A 21,976-nucleotide genomic window follows, 5' to 3' on the forward strand; every position below is an offset into this window, starting at 1 on the left:
TTCTTTACTTTTTAAATAATATTTTATAAATAAATAGTAATTTAAGCACATTCTTTACATTATTTTCCTTCATTAATTTCACTCAATTTCATGCATAACCCTTTTAATTCCGCTCAGAATATTTTACATTGGGTGTCTTTGTCGACCTCTTGTGGAAAAATGAATGAAAATATAACATGATATTTCATGACTCTTGCCACTAGATGGCCTTATAGCTCTAATATGGAGCAGATGAGCTGTTCCGCTGGGTCCTAAAGTCAGTTTCTCTTCTTAATGCATTCAGATCAAGACTGCAGTCTCCCTCTCATTTACTGAAGCTTTCGCGCCTCGATCGCCCCCCGGTGACCGGTCCCAGTATAGCCGCCCCTCTGTGTTTTCTAATGGACGCGAGGCAAACTAAATAATAAAATTACACTTCAAAAATGTTTCCCCAAAGTTAGTTTATGTCACTGAAGGCAGTTATCATCACGATGATTTCATTTCAAGTGTTCGTTTTAAAAATAAGTTTACTTTGAGTTAGTTATTTGATGCTATAAAAACGGGGGGTGTGACGTCATGATTGACAGCTGAGACTGACGGCTTCTCTGAGTGAAGTTGTCACTGAGGCACTAACGGACTTTTTTCGAAATTTTTGGGAGCAGATTAGAGCTTTAGCTTTAATTTCTATATTTCCATAACTGTTTATTTCACACCAACATTATTAATTGTTCTGCATCTGCGAGAGTGTGGGCGGGCTTTTGATATCGCGACTGTACTTCCTGCTCTACTTCCTGCGCTCTACTGCGCAACTCCGGTCCCGAAATCGCTACTGCGCAGACTCGGTCCCAAGATGTCCGCGCCGTGCAAGGGCGCCTGAAAGCTTCAAATCTGCCAAGCGGAAACGGATGATGTCGAGTCGTCCATATTTTTTTACGGTCTATGATTCAGATCAAGCTGCAACCTCCCACAATCTCTCTTGAAGCCAATACGGAAGTAATGTAAACTGTAGTTCCTTAACTGGCCACTAGAGGCAGGCTCCAGAAGGGAGCAGAATCTCATTGAGCCCCATGTTAAAATTCTCAACTTTACAGCAGAGAAAAACATGTTTACAGCCTGGTACAAATTGTGGTTTTGGCTTATAAGGCTAATTTTGATCTTCATGACAACTCTGAGGGGGGTGATTTTTTTTATAGCTCATTCGTTTACGTTATATAAAGCCTTAAAGTTCTGCATAATTAAGGGCATGGTTACAAGTGGATAGCCATTTATCTGCCGTCTATAGTTTTTGCGTCACCTCAGCTCCGCGCACATCCCGCCTTTTTGCCCATTTTCTGTTATCCGGGAGTGACACGCGATGACTCGCTCACAAGATGGCAACGGCCAGCTCGTCTCTACTTTAAGATTCAGAACGGCTTATCGCAATCCTATGGGTGACCTCACGGACACTACCAGGGCCGGTGCTAGCTCAAACGCCGCTCTAGGCAGAGCACGATCGTGCCGCCCCCCACCTCACACTCACAATTAGGTATCCTTAAGATGCATGTACATACAAATTAATATGTTCTTTATCTATAAAATGACACTAAAATAAAAACGTGCAGGCATGTTTTCAGATTTTATTTTTCATTCTGCAACGTGAAAAAAGTACACAGTGCTACAGCTGCATATCATTTCTGTTTTATAATAGACAGTGTACAGAATAAAACTAGAGCCCTGCACGGCCTCAAATCTAGGCTTATCAAAATTCTCGGCCCGAGTCCGACTCCATGGAGGCCGGTTTTTTTTTTTTTTTTTTTTTTTTTTTTTACTTTGTTGCAGCCATTAAAATAGTTCTGTTTTGTTTTTAATGTCAAAGTAGATATATTTCGTTTCGTTTCTTTATTAAGTTAATTTAGAAAAATGTTTAGAGCATTTTTTTGTTTGTTAAATTAAAGTTTTATTTTTTTTAAGTGACGACCAAGCGGCCAGCGGCCGACAGTGAGTTAACCGCATATTTAATCGATTTAGTCTCTCAAATCAACTCTTGGCTTGTCTTGCCTATAATAAAATCCATAAAACACTTCAAGCATCACAATGTTAGTTAATTTCGCCTACTATTAGCACCACAATAAAAGGCATTTTGACGAGCTGAGGCAGGCTGATTCTGCTCGCGGCTCTCGCAAACGGAGCTAAACAAATAAAAATAAAAAAAGAACATGCAGGTTGTCTTATAGCCTACCTTACACCTACGCAAAATGAATATAAATCCGATCTTCAATTCCCGTGGTATGCTCATTTAACGGAGTTTACAGCAACGAAAGCATAAGATTAGATGCATTTTATTCAGCAGCTCATTTCAAATTCAAAGACCACATTAGAGAGAGCGCGACCTAAGCGCGCGATAATTTAGTCATTTCGCAATCAGATAAATACATCTGTTATAAATAACTAATGAAGGAACCAGTTGTGAAAAGGCCATAACGCCGGGGACACACTGCAAGCGTGTCGTGAGCATCTCGGCTGCGTGGCGTGTCCGTTTTTATTTCGGCTCCCAAACCGGTTAGAGCTTGCATACTGCCTACGTCGGTCCGAGCCGCGCGGAAAATACGTGCATGCTTCAAATAGAAGATAGGCCTACGCCTATTTTCACGCGACACGCGAGCATGTTGGAAGCGTTTCCAGGCGAAATATAATAGGAAAAGATGTGTATATGCAATTTTGACACAAATACATATTAATAAAAATGACATTTTCATGTTTGAAAGTCTGTACATAAATGCAGATATAGGCCGAATTGTAATAATAAAAAACAATATAATTATCGATTTTGAAATATTAAACCAGTCAATACAGAACGAAATATTCTGTAGCCTTTTGCCGTCAATACCATGGATATGGTATAGGGGCCGGCTGCCGGCGTTGTCTTTGCTGTATCAATCGGCAATATATTTATATTTAACATGAAGTATAGGGCTTCCCTGTACATTAATAGCAGCAGACGCCCCACGGATGACACGCAACATAAACGCCACGCTTACAAGAAACGCGCGCTGCTGCTGCTGCTGGCGCGGACTCTGAACTTATGCTCTGAACACTGTGCGAGCCATATCTTGACAGTCGCGTTAGCTATTATGGTCTCCTGTTGTTTCCACCAGCAGAACATCTCTAAACATATGCAATATGCAAACAAATATTTAGCTCATTGGAGGTTTCGATTTTTTTCTTGACTGATACACACAAACACACATTCACATAATAGCCTACATTTCAGAAGCGTGCTCGTCGGGCTTTCGCAGCGGCAAAGGGCTTTGATTGCGTCCTCGAGTTTAACTTTTTCAGCTAGTTCGTGCTCAATTGCAATTGTTGCTAGTCCATTGAGTCTGTCTTGTGTCATTGTACGTCGGAGATAATTTTTAATCAGTTTAAGCTTTGAGAAACTGAGCTCACAGTGACGGGGAGAGTGAGAAGCACTCTCAATGCTATAAAAACATTGGGAAAAATCAACACAATCTCATGGTCATGCGTATAAATACTAAGAGTGTAAAATCTTTTTTGCGTGCATATGATACGCACTTTATGCGTATGTATAATACGCCATAACCCTAATAATACGGTTCATATGTATAATACGCCATAAAGTGCGTATCATATGCACGCGAAAAACCACGTAGCCTACCATATGCATGCCAAAACTCATTTTGGCCTATACATTCCACGAGATTGCAAACTATTTATAGGCTATGCATTTTCGTGAGATCGGGCTCAGAAAAATTTATTCCATCCCTTTTTCATAGATGAATTTAAGCGCATCCAGTGGTTTAGATCGAGCAACCAGGCGTCTACCCAAAGCAGTCAGCTCTTCAAACTATTTATGCCTATCAACATCCCGTGAGTCTCCATGAGTCAGGGCCTTTTCCAGTCTTAAGCAATCCTGAAGAACTATTGTAGGCTATTCTCCCTTTCTTTGAGAGATGCGATGTCATATAAAAACCCAAATACGCGCCCATGGTCTCGAAGCAGCGAAAAGCGCTCTTCCACGGAACGGATGGCACAGTCGAGCGTATTTTGCACGCATATACTAATCGATGCCGCTCTAAGTGAGGTGGGGGCGCGGCCGGGCGGAAATTTTTATTTTTAAATTTATACTAATGGAGTGGGAAAAATGTTGTTGATATAAGTGCCATAATTGTAACCTACCTAATGTAAAACTAACAAATACATATTTTTTTTAATTCTCTCTCTCGCTTACACAGTTACACACTCTCTCTCTCTTGCCGCCCTGGCTGAGCCGCCGCCCTAGGCGGCTGCCTAGTTCGCCTATAGGCACGCGCCGGCCCTGGACACTACAGCCATATTTTTTTACAGTCTATGATTCAGATACACATGTTGACATTATAAAATTATTTTTAGTTTGAAATTTGGGAATTTGTAGGTTTTTCTATGTGTACTGAAGCGTTCTTCTCATTTCATTCATTCCTATGGGGGTCAAATTGACCCGTGAGGGAAGGATTTGCACGAATGCACGCACGCACACGTCGGAGTTGAATTAACAGAGTTAAAGTGAATTATAATGAGATATTAAACGAAGCAGACATGCCACCTAAGAAAGCAAGTAATTATGTCGAGGAAGAGCTGGATGATATAAAAAAATCGCTGGAATCCATAACAGAAAAGCTTTCTAATGTGGGTGAACAGCAAGCTCAAATAGTAAGCCTGCTGATTGAAGTCAATGAGCTGAAGGAAATCCTGAAAGAGAAGGATAAGGTCATCTGCGCACTGGAGAGAAGAGTCGATGACTTAGAGCAATACATGCGTTCGGAGGAAGTAATCATCAATGGACTGGAAACAAAACATCAAACTTATGCGAGAGCTACGGCCGCTAGTACCGGCGAAATGAATGAGGGCGAGAACGCACCGGTGGAGGAGCTACAAACACTCGAGCGGCAGGTTGTAACATACCTCGCAAGTAAGAGCATCAGCATTAAAACGGAGGATATATCGGCTTGTCACGTACTTCCTAGAAAGAACCGCACTGCCAAACCAGCAATTATAGTTCGTTTTGTGAGCAGAAGAAACAAAGTTGAACTACTGCGCCATGCCCGGAAGCTTAAAGGGACTGGGGTATACATCAATGAACACCTTACCAAAAAGAACGCTGATATTGCGAGACAAGCACGGAGTTTACGAAAGCAAAACAAAATTCAAGCAACGTGGAGTAGAAATGGTCATGTGATGATTCGATTAAATGGAACGCCAGAAGAAGCAAGAGTGATTTCGGTAAGGGAAATCGTCGATCTGGAAAAGTTTAAATGAACATTATGGGGACATTGCTAAATAAATTGTGTTACACTAAGATTACTTTAACTAGTGTTAAGTTGATTATCTCTAAGAATGCTTTTTGTGTTAAAAGAAATGCCTATAAACTTGGATATAAGATTTTCGTTAAGAATAGTCTGTTTAATGACTTAAAGACCAACGCTCATCTCTCATATAGTGTAAATATATTGGATATTTATCAGCAAAATGTTTATTTGCTTGGTTTTGTTTTTTATTTAAAAAAAAATTCTTGTAGTCATTTCATTGATCTATTTTCTTATGTTCGTTATTTTGACTGTGGTGATGGGGTACGAAGGATTAGGTCTGAATATTAGTAATGAGTTGTACAGACCCTGAAAATGATATAAATTCTAATTTAGACATTCATGAAGTTGATGACATAGATTTATTTGACACATCCGATATATTGTTTGACTTGCATAATTTTAATAATTGTAAATTTATTAGACCTAATAAGTATGATATTGAGAGAGAAATTGATCCAGAAACCTATCTTTATAATGAACCAAATTGTGAATATTATACAGAAGAACAATTTAATAGTAAAGTTAATATGAAACAATCTTTTTCTGTAATACACTTCAATAGTAGAAGTCTATGGAAAAATTTTGTTAAAATAAAAGACTATTTAAATAGTTTCCCAAAGTTCAATATAGTGGCTGTTTCTGAAACATGGTTAGATAAGGATAAGGTATCACATGTAGAGCTGGATGGATATGAACTGTTTGTAATGAATAGGGAAGACAAAAAAGGAGGTGGAGTTGCTATTTATGTGGATTCTAATTTGCAATGTAATCTAGTGAATTCTATGTCAACATCAATTGATAATGTCTTGGAATGTGTGACTGTTGAAGTTAAAATTGAAAAACGAAAAAATGTAACTGTTAGCTGTATGTATAGGACTCCTGGTTCGCCGCTTGAAACCTTCAATGAATTTATATCAGATTTGTATCAAAGTCAAAGTGGAAACAGGACTTATATTGTCTGTGGGGACTTTAATGTTAACCTGCTTAATCCGGGAGAGCATAAAGGGACCACAGATTTTATTAACACCTTCTATAATATTACATTGTTTCCAGTTATAGTAAAACCAAGTAGGATAACAACATCATCAGCAACATTAATAGATAATATTTTCACTAATGAAATGGATCAATTAGATGCAGGGCTTTTAATAACCGATATTAGTGACCATCTACCAGTTTTTGCAGTTTTCCAAAATGTATTTAAAGAAAATTCCAGGTCAACATATGAGTCTAGAATTGTGAGACATAGAACACCAGAAGCAATAGAAGTCTTTAAAGAGGAATTGAGCAGGCAAAATTGGGATGAGGTTTATGGTTATGAAAACCCAAATGAGGCTTATGATATTTTCCTGGAAAAAATATTAAAAATTTATGATAAATGCTGTCCACTTAAATCAATTATAGTTAATAGTAAAATTCAGAAACCTTGGTTTACTAATGGCATTATAAAAGCATGTAAGAAGAAAAATATATTGTATCGAAAATTTTTGAAATGTAGAACAACAAATGCTGAAAATAAATACAAAGAATATAAGAATAGATTAGTAAATATAATTAGAAACAGTAAAAAAGAATATTTTACAAAATTATTGATTGAACATAAACAAAATATACAAGGAACATGGAAAGTGTTAAATAGTGTAATACATAAAAGAAAATATAAGGGTGAGTATCCGAATCATTTTATCAAAGATAATAAAATTATAAATGATATTAATGAAATCGTAAATGAGTTTAATGATTATTTTGTTAAAATTGGTTATAAATTAGCAAATAAAATAGTGGATCCACAAATTAAATCTATAAGTATTGATTCTATACATAAGAGCTCAAACTCATTTTTTTTAAGCCCAACTAATGAAAATGAAATATTACAAATTGTGAGAGATTGCAAAGGAAAAAAATCGGTAGATAAAAATGGGTTGGATATGTGTATAGTTAAGAAAATAATGTATGACATTGTTCAGCCATTTACTTTTATTTGCAACCAGTCATTTAAAACTGGTATATTTCCAAATGAAATGAAAATAGCCAAAGTTCTCCCACTGCACAAAGATGGTGACAGGCATTTGTTTTCTAATTATAGACCCATTTCTTTGCTTTCCCAATTTTCTAAAATATTAGAAAAATTATTTGTGAAAAGGCTGGACAATTATATAGAATTAAATAATATTTTAACAGAACAACAATTTGGTTTTAGAGCACAGAGGTCCACAACAATGGCAGTTATTAATTTAGTTGAACATATTACACAAGCAATAAATAAAAAACAGTACACTGTTGGAATTTTTTTAGATTTACAAAAAGCCTTCGACACAATAGATCACAATATCTTATTACATAAATTGCAAAAGTATGGTTTCAGGGGGATAGCACATTCGTGGGTTGAAAATTATTTGACAGATAGACTTCAGTATGTGCATATAAATGGTGTAGAGTCTAAATTGCAGAGAATAAGTTGTGGAGTTCCACAAGGCTCGGTGTTGGGACCCAAGTTATTTTTGCTTTATATTAATGAGATTTGTAAGGTGTCTGATGTACTCAATTATATCTTGTTTGCTGACGATACCAGTGTTTTTTGCTCAGGTCCAAATCTGGAAGAGTTGGTAATGGTAGTGGAGAGAGAACTGTACAAACTAAAGAGTTGGTTTGATTCAAATAAATTATCTTTAAATTTATCTAAAACAAAATTCATGGTATTTAGTAATAAAATTATAGAAAATGATATTAAACTTAAAATTGATAATAATATATTAGAAAGAGTTAATTACATTAAGTTTTTAGGAGTGATTATAGATCATAAAATGGCATGGACATATCATATACAAAATGTTCAAAAGAAAATATCAAAAACAATTGCAATTTTATATAAATTGCAATATATTTTGAATAAAAGTGCATTATATATATTGTACAGTACTCTCATCACTCCATATTTAACATATGGAATAGAAATCTGGGGAAATACATATACATCTAGAACTACTCCAGTTTTTCTATTACAAAAAAAAGCCATAAGAATAATCACACATTCTCCATATAATACCCCAACAAATTCTTTGTTTACTGAGCTGAAAACATTAAAATTCTATGATATGGTAGATTTGTATACTACTATATTGGTGTTTAAGGCAAGGCAACACTTACTCCCACAGTCCTTGCAAGCTATGTTTAATTTGAGAGACAGTAATTATGCTCTTAGAGGGACATATGTGTTTGATATACCATATTGTAGAACCAATTTAAGAAGAAACTGCCCATCAAATAAAGGTGTTCAGGTGTGGAATAGCTTCCCTGATGAACTAAAAAAGGCTAATTCATTAATACAGTTTAAAATAATTTATAAAGGACTAGTTATGAAAAAATATAACAAATGATGATGGCAATGATGACTGACGGTAGTGGTAATGGAAATGATAATGGTAATAATAATAATAGTAATAATAATAATAATAAATATGAACAATATAATAATAACGATGTATGTTCTTCCAAACACACATTGATAATATCTTATATTTGATGTATTAAATTAATGTCAATTAGTGCAGCTTGTGTGGAGTTAAGGGTAGGCATAATAAGCTTTAGCTTCAGCCTACACCTTTGGTCAATAAGAGTGTAAACTTTATTTTATTTTTTATTTTGTTTAAAAAAAAATGTAATTTAATAAAAATGTATTTATTTTATGGTTATGTATGTGTGCATGCATATGCAGTATTGTATGTATGTACCCATATGACTAGTGCTATTTTGTGTAAAATGATTGCAACTGGAATTTTGATTGTTGACCAAAAAGAACTAAATAAAAAAAAAAAAAAAAAAGGATTTGATACTTTTTTAAATTTCAACCACAAAACTCCTCAAATCCAGTCAAAAATGTTTGTGTTTAATCGTGGTTCAAGTATGACAAAAGTCCTAGGGTTTTAGACCACTCCGATGAACACTCGATTTTTAGTTTTGAGGAAGCTTTCAGTGAACCTTTCAGTTCCCCTTGCAACCTTTATTATTAAGAGTGTATCCATGATAAAAGAAAGGAAAACAGCAGCATAAGAGCTCAGCAGTGACCTCACGCTCCTATGAGGCATTGCAGATCATTATTGCAGTGATTGTGATGTTTCTAACATGTTATATATCTTGCAACAGTTCTTCTAACCCTAATCGATGGAGTGTGTAGCTTTTCATGTCTTAAACAACCATGTAGGAAGACACATCGTGGGGAAGATTGTCAGGAATGTCAAGATTCATCAGCTCAAACTATGAAAGAATGGTTGCGAGAGAGCATGAAGAATAATTTTCACACATGAATTGGCATCTCTGAGTCTTAAATTCCTTGAAAGTCTGTGGGATGTGCTGGAGGAGACTTTACGCTCTGGACTCTTGCATTGGCAATACAAGATCTTGACCATAAAAAAAATCAATGCACCTCTTAATGGAAATAAATGTTATTTCCATCAATTTTTGGTCATTGAATTGACAATGCAAGAGTCCAGCACTCTGTAAAGTCTTCTCTGGCATCCTTTAATTAAGACTTTCTAAAAGAATAAGACAAATACTTCAGGAAACAAAGGCTGCTGATGAAGTGTGCAGGGACATGTTACGCGGTATTAGACAACTGAAATCGAATCTTTTTGATCTAAAGGCACTGATGTCTTCTGTTCTCTCTCGTTGTCTCTCTCAGTTTACCTGTCCTGGCTGTGAGTGTCCTCCTTCTGTCAGGGGAAAGAATGCCAGACACCATTGACTCCGCTTTCTTTTATGGAAAGACACAGGTACAAATCTGATGAAAGCATTGTTCATATTGTGCACAATCCACAGTTTTAAAAATGCCATCTTTAGGACTGACTGTCTGTACTTTGCAAGTCTGATCTGTTTGTTCAGGTAATATAGTCAGCATTGATTTCTTTAGGAATGATGCATTACTAATGCATGATATCGAGATACTGTCTTCTCAAGTTCAAATGTTCAGAATGGAAACAGCAGAATAAAACACGAAAGTTTGCCTCTGATCATGTCCATCATCAAGGCCACATAAAAGCCCCTTTTTTAATGATCTGAGCACATGGTCTAAAGCACACGGCGCAAGTGCACTTAGGGTGCGTCCGAATCCACTTTTGCTAGTTTAACGACGGAAGAAAAAGGCCTGGTGCGAGGTGCAATACACCAATCAGAGTCTCATCTCCCATTCCCTTTAAAAGCCAGTTGCTCTCGCACCATTGCTGATTCGCTTTTTAGCCTACATGGCAGGCTTTGTGGAAAGACTAAATGCTTCTCCAGAGAGGAATCCTTTTATTTTTACTATTTAAACATTTGTGTGCTGCTGCTGCACGTCCCTGTGTGTGTAATAAACTGTGTACGTACCAGTGTTAATTTTGACAGCCATTTTTGATTTAGTCTTCGTCTTCAGACGAAAATGCTTATTAGTCTTAGTCCCATTTTATGGGTCCTGCACACTGTGCGATTTTTCAAAATCCTTTGCGAATGTCCCTTGTCAGACTGTACGAACATGATCGCCGATGTAAGCCATGTCACACTGTAAGATCTCAGTTGTCATTAATGTCAGACTGCACGATAGTTAAGGCGCGCTAAAAACGGACGCGCGCAAGAAAACTCACCCGGAGTTTTATATCATCAATGAATGACGCGTTCAGTGACAGTGAGCTGCATTACACGCGGGACTGAAATGCTGGCTACAAATAAATCTCTAGCTCTCGTTTTGGTCATAGTTTGTCTTGAAAAACCGAGATATTTGACTGTCGTCGTAGGAGAAGTCACACTGCAGGATTGTGTGCCAAATCTCCTGACACTGCCAGAATTTCGTCTGAGGTCAAATTTGATCGCAGCGCTCATTAATCGGCTGCCGGTGAACATGTCAAACTAACGACCAAAGACGTCAGATTTTAGCCTAGGATCTGAGGAATCTTTTAGGATTTGCTAAATTTGTCCCAGACGGCCAAATCGTGGGGAAAATCGCACAGTGTGCACCCGGCTTTAATCATTTTGTCTTTCATAGTTTTTGTCCAATTTTAGTCGATGAATAGTCATTGCATTTTTTTTTCAAGTTTAAGTCATTACTTTTAGTCGAAATGCCGTTAGCAACATTATGTTTGGTAGCTTTTTTATATATAGTTTTTAGACAAAAATGGTCATTATAATTGTTCTCTATTTAGACCAATTCAAATAAGCTTATGCGAAATTTAAATCAGACTGTATTGACATTGCACTCTTAGTAGTAGCTGCTAAACATCCTTTACCACTGAAGGGTGAGTAAATGATGATAGATTTTTCATTTTGGGAGGAACTATACCTTTAAGACCTCATTAATAGCCTACCAGGATCTGATATGTAGCTACTACTACATACGCTTTATCTTAAACTGTTGACGTTTATTTAAGACACAAATGACTGTTTACGAGGACACTTTTTTTGGTATACTATGTGTATTTGAACGTTCAAGCACAAGGCACGAAATATAACTCAAGTTTAGTCAGGCGCTGTACTGTAAGGTGTGTATGTCAGGCTTAATTTAACGTGCATTTACCTAAATTAATTCTCCCTCGCTGCTTAATGTGTCTGAATGGTTTAAAAACAATGATTTAAAGAGTGTTTAAATGATAAGCTTACATGATGATGGCGCAACACGATTTAAAAATATTTCAACCGGGCTATCGCCCATGCCTTATATAAAGGCTAAAGTTTGTTCAAACATAAAAAGCAATATACATCCATCAAGTTTATAATCAAACTAACCTAAAATTGGTTGGGACGATGACAGTGTGTTTTTATCTGCCTTATGTGTCCATCAACTTTGCAGTGCCACAACTTCCACTCTATCAGCAACTTTAGTAAAATTACCTGTTGGCTGGGGATTTTACTCGGTCTCTGCTCTTTCTTTTAACTTTTTCCTTTTTTTATTTTTTTAATACTATTTTTTTTAGAATAGTTGACATTTTTATATATATCGAAGAGATTGTTCTTTGCGCGATCATTTCCAGATGAGTCTACACTAGAACGCTTGCTAGTTTTGGTAGCCTTGACTGCCCGTACCTGTGTCCGATATTCCTCAAATAACATTCTAGTCCCATCTCGTCTCGTTAACAAAGAAAAGGCATACATTTCATCATAGTTTTCATCATCAGATATTAGTTTAGCTTGTCAACGTCTCGTGTTAGTCACAGAAAAAGTGGCCGTTGATAATATTTTTCATCATCGTCACTGGTCTGTGCGTTGTGCACTCGTCTGTAGGCGCATATTACTAAATTATGCCCTTTAAATAACACTAAAATACTGCCCTATTGACTTTAGAGCAGGTTTGTGTTGGTCAATGTTTTGATTAAAAAAGTTTTGATTAAAAAAATCCCACAGCACCCCAGTAAGCACTAAAATGGCACAAACATGCATTGCTTCAAATGGAATATTGTATTAAAAGTAGTACTTACATTTAAGATGAAACTTAAGTCAGGTAGGAACACACTAAGGTCATATAAGTAGCTATATGATGTTGTTGGTGATGATAAAACACATTTATATATCGTTGCTGTCGGGCAATTTTTTTTAAAGGGGTCATTTAAAAAAATAAAAAAATACTGTTGTTCAGGTCAACTTATGACGTTCGCGTGGTTTTTAAATTAAAAAATATCATAATGAATAAGTAATAGGCTATTTTCTACACTGGCTTTGAGCCTCTCTCGTGGAACGCCCACTGTTATGACTGGATAAGCTTTGCATATTATAATGAGCTTCGCTCCACCGTCATTTCACGTGAGGAATTGTTTTGAAAGCGTGTGCAAAAAGGGCAACCAGAATGATTTGAATCTACATTAAAAATAAAGGTCATCCATTCATTCATTGGAATCCGAATTAAGCTTATGCTGAATGTTTATTGCTTGGCAGTTCGATCTGGTTTAGCTCCACCTAGGTCTATGTCTTTTATCAATAACATGCCATGCACAAATTGGTGGGCTACAGAATCAGGCGCGGTTCACACACTGACGTCACAGCCTGGCATATTCTGAGATAGAGCGTTTGTTGGGCCTGGTGTCAATAAAAGCTTTTATTTGACAAACAAGAATGTTTTCAGCTCTGAAACGTACAGGATATTTTAAAATCACGATTAACTTTTATATATCAAAGGCTAAATGAAAAATAGATTTTTTTTCAATTCATTACCCTTTTAAATTAAACACTGTGTTGTCAAAGGTGGTATTGTTGTATTATGGTCAGACATTTACATGTGTCATTGTAATATTAACATTTTATGAAAATCAAGATCAATTGGAGTTGCAAGGTTTTTGATTGAAATTGCGTTTTGTCCGTCATTAGAACGGCCGCATCTGAGGCAGTAAATGCATCGGGTTACGTTTTCATCAGCTTACACGTTATAAAGTTTATTGTGGTGCTCAGTGTTTCTTGTTGTTGAATAAATTTGGCTAAAATCTCTTGATGTAAAGATGAAGTGCTGCACAGGATATTTCAAACGTATACTGGCTACAACTAGATGGCAAATATAGACTAAGACTCTTCTCCGTTCTTATGGAAAGTAATGCAGTACATTACTTTCGTGTTACTTTTTGTGGGCTTACTTGTTTGTTTTTTAATAACAATTTTTAAAAATATTTTTGGCAAATGTAAAGGCCCTTTCACACCAAATGTGAAATTAATTAGCCTCAGGCTCAAATAAATGCAAATTCACGCCTGTACATTAGAGGGCACAGTAAAAAAAGCAGAAGATATTTCAACATGCTTCTGCAATAACAGTTTATTTAGTCATTTTTGCTTATTAGTGTGGCTGAAGTGGATCTTAGATCAGCAGCAAAGACATTGATTAATAAAATGAAATTAAATGCATGAAGTATATTTGTCATTTACAAGATATATTTCAGTCAATACATAGCTGTCAGTTAATGCATTGAAGAAAAAAAAGTTGTTACTTATTTGAAAAAGTAGCTCGTATTTAGTAATGCATTACTTTACCAGTTACTTGGAAAAAGTAATCTGATTACGCAACTCGAGTTACTTGTAATGCGTTACCCCAGCAATGGTTATCTAGTATTCCATATAGGAAAATAGGCCTATACTTAAACTAACTGACTACAATTTCCCTACAGGTCCTGAAATATTGCCGTAACGCTTTTGCGGTTGTTTGTGTTGTTGTAGGTAATGTGCACGTCTGTGGTGCTGTCCGTGAGTATCATGCTGTGTGGAATCGCTCTCGCACTCCTCAGCCGACGAACACGAGACTATCACACCCTTGAGCATGGATCGGGCTCTGACAGCGAGGAGGATGCCAGCCTTCCCTACGACTCAAACACACAGAGCTCTGCTGAGGAGCCCTGTGCTATAGGCAGCATCAACACAGGTATGACACTGACAAACCCTCCATTAATTGGTAAACCATGGGGCCAGATTCGTGAAAAAGTCGAGTAGATATAGCTACAGATGGGAGAACTCCAAAACGGGGTGTGGAAAAGTAGGCGGTACCTTTTAAAGGGGGCAGCGGGGTGTACACACGTCACACGCAAAGACTTTCTCTTCCAATAAATGTTGTTATAAAATGTGCTATCAATGTTGGGTGTAATTAATTAAGTAATCTAATGACTGCCATTGAATTACATTTCTCTTAAAAAGGTAAAGTAAAGGATAACTAATTTTTTTGTCATTTAATTACAGTTACTGCTGATGTAATTGCTTTAAATACTGTATTGACCTGGTGTAGCAAACTCCGGTCCTGCAGAGTTCAGCTCCAGCCATGATAAAACTCACCTGCCTGTAGTTGCCCAGTAACCCTTCAGACTTTCATTAGCTTGTTCAGGTGTGTTTGATTTGGGTTGAAGAAAAACTCTGCAGCACTGTGGCTCTCCAGGACTGAAGGTTCGCCACCCATGGTATAGACCAGGGTTATCCAAATCTTGCCCTGGAGGGCCAATGCGCTGCAGAGTTTAGCTCCAACCCTGATCAAACACACCCTCCTGTGATTTTCACCTGTGAAGATCCTAAAGACATTGGTTAGCATGTTCAGGTGTGTTTGATTAGCCTTGGAGATAAACTCTTAGCCCTGATTAGCCCTGGTCTAGACTATAGAGGGAATGCATCGACGTCACTTTCCCGCCGTAATACGCCCCCTCAGCCGGGGCTGAGTGGCAGAAGAGTTAATGGAGGAAAACACGAGTAGAGCAAACGATCCTCACAACTTACCAAAGATTCAGTGATCCATGGATAATGATATGCAGCCAGGAATCGTGTTTTCCTGACATTTTTGGGAGCCTCATTTCGACAAGAATGTTTATAACTGTCATTCATCAAATTTTTCAAGTTAATCCCGCATGTATATGTGAATGGGTCAGTGTTTTGAAGCGTGTAGTGGTGGTAATATACTTTATATTCACTAAAGCTGGCACTGATTCAATAAACGCAATCTGACAAAGTTCCGCAGTGACGTTGGTATACAATGAATCTCTTATATTCACAATGTCTGCACTTACAGAGGATTGCTGCGCGTGTTTAACTGAACTCAGCGCCTGGACAAACGCTCGAGCGGTGAGTGATTCCAAATTAAACACCTGCGATTGGCCAATTCCGTTGTAGAAGTCCACAAACATGTCTGTGATTGGCTACATTACTCACCGAGGCGAAAACACATTGGAAATGTAATCATTTGACGAGTGCAAATACAGATACACACTGGATCTTTTGCTAGCTCCTTTTCGCTGATAATATGCAATTATTACGAATTCTTACAGAGGATTACATATCCTAGACAAGCAGTTATGTGCAGCGTTTCACTCTAAAAGCAGAAGCTGCAGCAGTTGGCAGTGATTTGAGTGAGAAAATTACACGCTATTATCAAGTCCGTCTCAAGCTCAGAACGGCGATGACTATGCGGTCCGTGGACAAGCCTCCCCCTACCCCCCTTCTGGCGCCGGGCCTGGTTTTGTGTGTTTTCGCTGCATTCGCGCTGTAAACCAATGCTGCCTCTCAGTCTTTCTGCCACTCAGCGGGGCGTAATCACAGTCACTCCAGCTGACGATGACGTCACGAACAATTCGGTATAAAACAATAGTGGGTTTAATATCAAAATTCAACATCTAATGCAGAGGTGGGTAGTAACGTAGGTCATTTTACTTTAATTTCAGGGCATTTTTTAAATAAAAAAACTGTACTTTTTAATTTGTTACGCCAGGTGTTCCTCTCGTTACTTTATTTTAATTCAATACATGCTTATTCAAAATTTTGTGCAAATCTGCAAATGCATCCTACCTTTTACAACCAAACTGGTTATTATGATACTATAGTCACTATACACTGATCAGGCATAAGATTATGACCTTCTTCCTTATATTGTGTTGATCCCCATTTTGCTGCCCAAACAGCCCTGACCCGTTGAGGTATGGACTCCACTCGACCCCTGAAGGTGTGCTGTGGTATGTGGCACCAAGATGTTAGCAGCAGATCCTTAATGTGCTGTAAATTGTCAGGTGGGGCCTCCATGGATCAGACTTGTTTGTTCAGCACATCCCACAGATGCTCGAGTGGATTGAGATCTGGGGAATTTTTTTGTCCGAGTCAACACCTTAAACCCGTTGTTGTGCTCCTCAAACCATTCCTGAAGCATTTGTGCTTTGTGTCAGGAGCATTATCTGCTGGAAGAGCCACAGCCACCAGAATACCGTTCTCATGAAAGGGTGAACATGGTCTCAACAATGCTTAGGTAGGTGGAGCGTGTCAAAGTAACATCCACATGGATGGAGGACTCAAGGTTTCCCAGTAGAACATTGCCCAAAGCATCACACTGCCTCCGCCGGCTCGCCTTCTTCCCATAGTGCATCCTGGGGCCATGTGTTCCCCAGGTAAGTGACGCACACGCACCCGACCATCCACGTGATGTAAAAGAAAACATGATTCCTCAGACCAGACCCTCTTCCATTGCTCCGTGGTCCAGTTCTGCTGCTCACGTGCCACTGTTGGTGCTTTCAGCGGGGTCAGGGGTCAGAATGGGCACCCTGAATGGTATCTATGCTTCCCCATACGCAACAAACTTCGATGCTCTGTGTATTCTGACACCTTTCTATCAGAATCAGTATTAACTTTAGCAATTTGAGCTCCAGTAGCTCGTCTGTTAGATCGGACCACACGGGCCAGCCTTCGCTCCCCACATGCATCAATGAGCCTTGGCCGCCCATGACCCTGTGGCCGGTTCTCCACTGTTCCTCTTGGAGCACTTTTGATAGAGACTGACCACTGCAGACCGGGAACAGCCCACAAGAGCTGCAGTTTTGGAGATGCTCTGACCCAGTCATCAAACTTGCTCAAATCCTTACGCTTGCCCATTTTTCTTACTTCTGACATCAGCTTTGAGGACAAACTGTTCACTTGCTGCCTAATATATCCCACCCACTAACAGGAGCCGTGATGAAGAGATCATCAGTGTTATTCACTTCTACTCACTCACCCGTCATAATGTTATGCCTGTTCGGTCTACTGTATGTAGTACTGTATTTTATCATGAAATAGTATGCCATATGCAGCAATAAATGTTTCAAACAGGAGTATGTTTTCAAACATGATCTCATTGTCATTCAGTTCGCCATTAGACGTCTGGGTATAATCTCAGAAATAAATAGACGTATTGTGCATTTTTAATCCAATTTTGTGTGAACTAGAGTTAAGGAGGAGATAAAACATAATCATAATTGGTATCCAATGCGTTTGTCACACTGGAAATGTCAAGAAAATTGAATTGTGGGATTCAGTATTTCACATGCACACACATACACACTATGCTCTGGTTGTACACTGCACATCTTAGAAATCTGGTTATTCCATAAACATAGAAAGAGTTATAGTAATTTCAGAATACATACTCCTGAGAATGAAAATAGATAGTAGGTAGTATGCCATTTTGAGCTTACAAAAGCAGTGAATGTGAAACCTCTATGACTATATGAAAGATAAAGACTGTGACAGACTTGTGACTGAGGCTGTTGACTAATCTTTGTGTTTTTCAGCGTGTCAGATGTGCGAGTGTGCGTGTGACCTTGTGCAGACCGTGCCTGACATAAGCGCCAAAGAGGAAGGATCCATGCAAACAGGTTTGCTCTTTCTTTCAGTTCCTGTCTCTAGATAGATAAGGAATTGCTTTATTGTTCAGAGCTAGCTTTGAGGAAGTGCTAGAGCTAGAGCTTAATAGGACACACAGCAGATGTACAGATAAGGAAGTGTTTCTTTCTAAATACCTGTTGAAATATCTGTAATCAATGATACCACACTATTAATAAAATGGACGAAGTTGTAATTATTGCATGAACTATTCCTTTAATGACTTCTGCAACAAACATTTTTATTAAAACTGAATGATGTGTTAAAAAAGAATGGAATGCACTTTTAAAAGGGGAAGAAATGTGAAATATGCATACTATTAAATGCTGTCGTCAGGTCAATGTAGACAGCAATGCACATCTGCAAGCTGTTTGCTGGCTGAAGAGGAACAGAAAGAGGCGGAAAGACAGAACACGGATATACAGTCGACCAGACACGTGCTGGTGTGTCTGTTACTGACCGTCAGTCTCCTCGCTGTGAGTACACTCATTCACTCTCATTCATGCAGTGGGTATAAAACATCTACACACCCCTGATAAAACCCCTTCCTTCACTAACTTCCCTCTGTCTGTTCACTCGGATGAACGACATTGCTTGCGTTGCACGAGTGCACACTACTAAAGGAATGCCCTTAGGGATCACTTGGAATCCAATATGGAGCTGATTTATTATTTATAGTTTTTTTCTTTCTTATGAATTTGTTTTATGCACCATTCTATAGCCCTGTATGTATGATTGGGCTGTTAAAAAAAACTAATATAAACAAATATTTAATATTTAATATATTTATATTCAATTTAAAAAAAAAAATATTAAGTGCTGTCCTGAATTAGATATTTTACATAAAATATGTTTACATATAGTCCACAAGATAGAAAAAAGCTGAATTTATAAAAATGACCCCATTTAAAAGTTTATGTACCCTTGACTCTTAACACTGTGTGTTGTTCCCTGATGATCCACGGCTGTGTGTGTGTTTTGCGATGGTTGTTCTTGAGTCTCTTGTTTGTCCTAAACAGTTTAACTGTCCAACGTTCTTCAGACAAATCCTCCAGCTCCTGCAAACGCTTCAGTTTTCCGGCATCTTCTGCATATCTGAACCCTTCCCAGCAGTGACTGTGTGATTCTGAGATCTGAGGACGATTGAGAGACTCAAACACAACTATTACAAAAAAACGTTCAAACATTCATTGATGATCCAGAAGGAAACACGACGCATTGAGCTAACTTTTGAATAGGATGAGGATTTTTCTTATTTTGTTTAAATCTCAATTTTTTTTATATACTGCTCTGAAGATACTTGCATGTTTCCCGGAAGACAAATTAAGTACAATTTACCTTTATCTTCAAATTCAAAAACGTTTTCACCCCTGGCTTCAAATGCATCATGAATTTAGATTAAACTTTTGATTGAAAGTTATTATTGATGAATTTGTTTGTGAAAATATTCATACACAGATTTTAGGCACATCCGTGGTTAGTGAATGAGACCCACTAACTTAAATAAGTGTCTTTGGTTGGGGTTTGACTTATTTACAGTAGTTGGAGCCTAGTCCCTTTTCATTGTGTGTGTGTGTGTGTGTGTGTGTGTGTGGTAGAATCTCTCCAGCTGTCTGTGGTGGCTCTTTAATAAAGACCCAGGACAGCTGTATCTGGAGCTGCAGTTCTTCTGTGTTGTGGCCAACTACGGGCAGGTGAGTGTGTGAGCCTGTCGCATGAGTTGTGCTGACGTCTTACACTTTTCCTGAAGCATGCGTCTCTTTCTGTCTTCCCTCTGTAGGGTCTCATTTCATTTGCATTTTTTGGCCTTGACAAGCATTTGATCATCTCTCCTTTCAAAAAAAGGTAACTAAACTTTTTGCAAAACCTGCAGAGCTTTAAAGGGCTCAAACGATGAATTAAATTTGACTTGATGTTTTGACACTATGGGTGCTTTCACATCTCTAGTTCGGTTCATTTGGTCTGAACCAAGGGCAAACAATTATACATTGTTGAGCTTTTTTGGTTCCTTTTCACACCACATTGATTGCTTTGGTCCGAACCAGTTGAAACGAACCAAAACGCAGTCACATGACAACATCCACATCACTCATTGGCCATGGGGTATTTCCTGAACTGCTTTTCGATTGGTCAGAATTTACGTGTGGGAAAATTCCAACAGAAGAGGCAAAGCCAGCAAACTATAATAACACTATGGAGAGACTAATGCGCGGGCTGGTTTTGTCCCTGGCCATAATCTACTACACTGTGTGTATTTACCACAGTATGCAAACAAAACATTTCTCTAATGAAGCGCGGATGCGACGTGAAAACAACGCTCTAATGCACTGCAGACGGCGAGCGCGCATCACTCGTCACTTCAAGAGGAGGCGTGCATTAATTATTAACTCTTGACATGCTTCCATCTTCCGAAAATATTTCCAACGATCTATCAGGTAATAATGTCATGCACACAATGTCAGCGCAGCTAACTACGGCAGCTGGTTTAGTCCAAAAATGATCAGTACTTTTGCAGTTGGTTCTGTACGAGGTCGGATCACGTTCTCACCACAAACGAACCGCTCCAGAGTTCGTTTGAAAACGTACCGAGACCAGCTCTTCAAGGAGGTCTCGGTACGCTTGTTTGGTGCGCACCCGAGTGCGATTGCTGCTTTCACACCTGACCAAACGAACCGCACCAAAAAGGGAAACGAACTCTAGTACGATTCAACCGAACTAAATGAGGCAGGTGTGAAAGCACCCTATGAAAGCATACCGTTTTTTTGTGTCTGGAATCCCCATTCCAAAAGGAGGATTTATTGATTGATTGCTTTATTTTCACAACTTTTTTTTAAAGGGTTAGTTCACCCAATAATGAAAATTATTTCATTAATTACTCACCCTCATGTCATTGGACACCCATTAGTCCTTCGTTCATCTTCAGAACACAAATGAAGATATTTTTGTTGAAAGCTGAGAAAGGTTTCAGAAAGGCCTCCATTGGCATTCAGTACATTCCCACTGACCCCCTCACAAGACCCATAAAGGCACTAAAGACTTCGATACAAAGTCCATCTCACTACAGTGGCTGTACAATAATTTTACAATGCGACGAAAATAGTTATTGTGTGCACAAAAATCAAAATAACGACTTTATCCACCAAGTTATTGACGTGAACTCGACGCATGCGCGAGAATATGACTCGGGTCCGCCGTTCAATACATGACCCGGAAGAGGAGGAGCGCCGCTACCGCTATATTCACAGAGACTACACGGAAGACAATAACTTGGCGGATAGTCATTATTTTAATTTATTTTGCGCACAAAAACTATTCTCGTCGCTTTATTAAATTATTGTACAGCCCCTGTAGTGAGATGGGGTGCGTCCGAAATCGCGTACTATGTGAGTAGGTACTATATTTGAATTAGAACGTACTTCGCGACCGTTAAAAAAGTACGTTCTATATAGTATGAATACGGGTAGTATGAATGGAGTCGGACGTACTACATGCGCCATGATGGAATTGTCACGTGATAGACGCCGTCATGACAGCGCGGAGATTTAAAGAGCCCATTCCACCGA

At 38.3% G+C, this 21,976-nt stretch overlaps 1 protein-coding gene across 2 annotated transcripts in view; it reads left to right on the forward strand.

Annotated features, from left to right (window-relative positions):
• gpr155a (G protein-coupled receptor 155a) overlaps positions 1 to 21,976 on the forward strand; it is a 90,519-nt gene that overhangs the window by 58,287 nt on the left and 10,256 nt on the right. For both annotated transcript variants that reach the window (XM_067443153.1, XM_067443154.1), the window contains exons 9-14: positions 10,000 to 10,090; positions 14,475 to 14,676; positions 18,323 to 18,406; positions 18,750 to 18,889; positions 20,012 to 20,107; positions 20,194 to 20,258. In XM_067443153.1, the coding sequence (XP_067299254.1) occupies positions 10,000 to 10,090; positions 14,475 to 14,676; positions 18,323 to 18,406; positions 18,750 to 18,889; positions 20,012 to 20,107; positions 20,194 to 20,258 (678 nt within the window). The remainder of the gene's footprint in view (positions 1 to 9,999; positions 10,091 to 14,474; positions 14,677 to 18,322; positions 18,407 to 18,749; positions 18,890 to 20,011; positions 20,108 to 20,193; positions 20,259 to 21,976) is intronic.

This window comes from Pseudorasbora parva, chromosome 5 (genome assembly GCF_024679245.1).
Source record: "Pseudorasbora parva isolate DD20220531a chromosome 5, ASM2467924v1, whole genome shotgun sequence".
In the NCBI taxonomy this organism is placed as follows: Eukaryota; Metazoa; Chordata; class Actinopteri; order Cypriniformes; family Gobionidae; genus Pseudorasbora; species Pseudorasbora parva.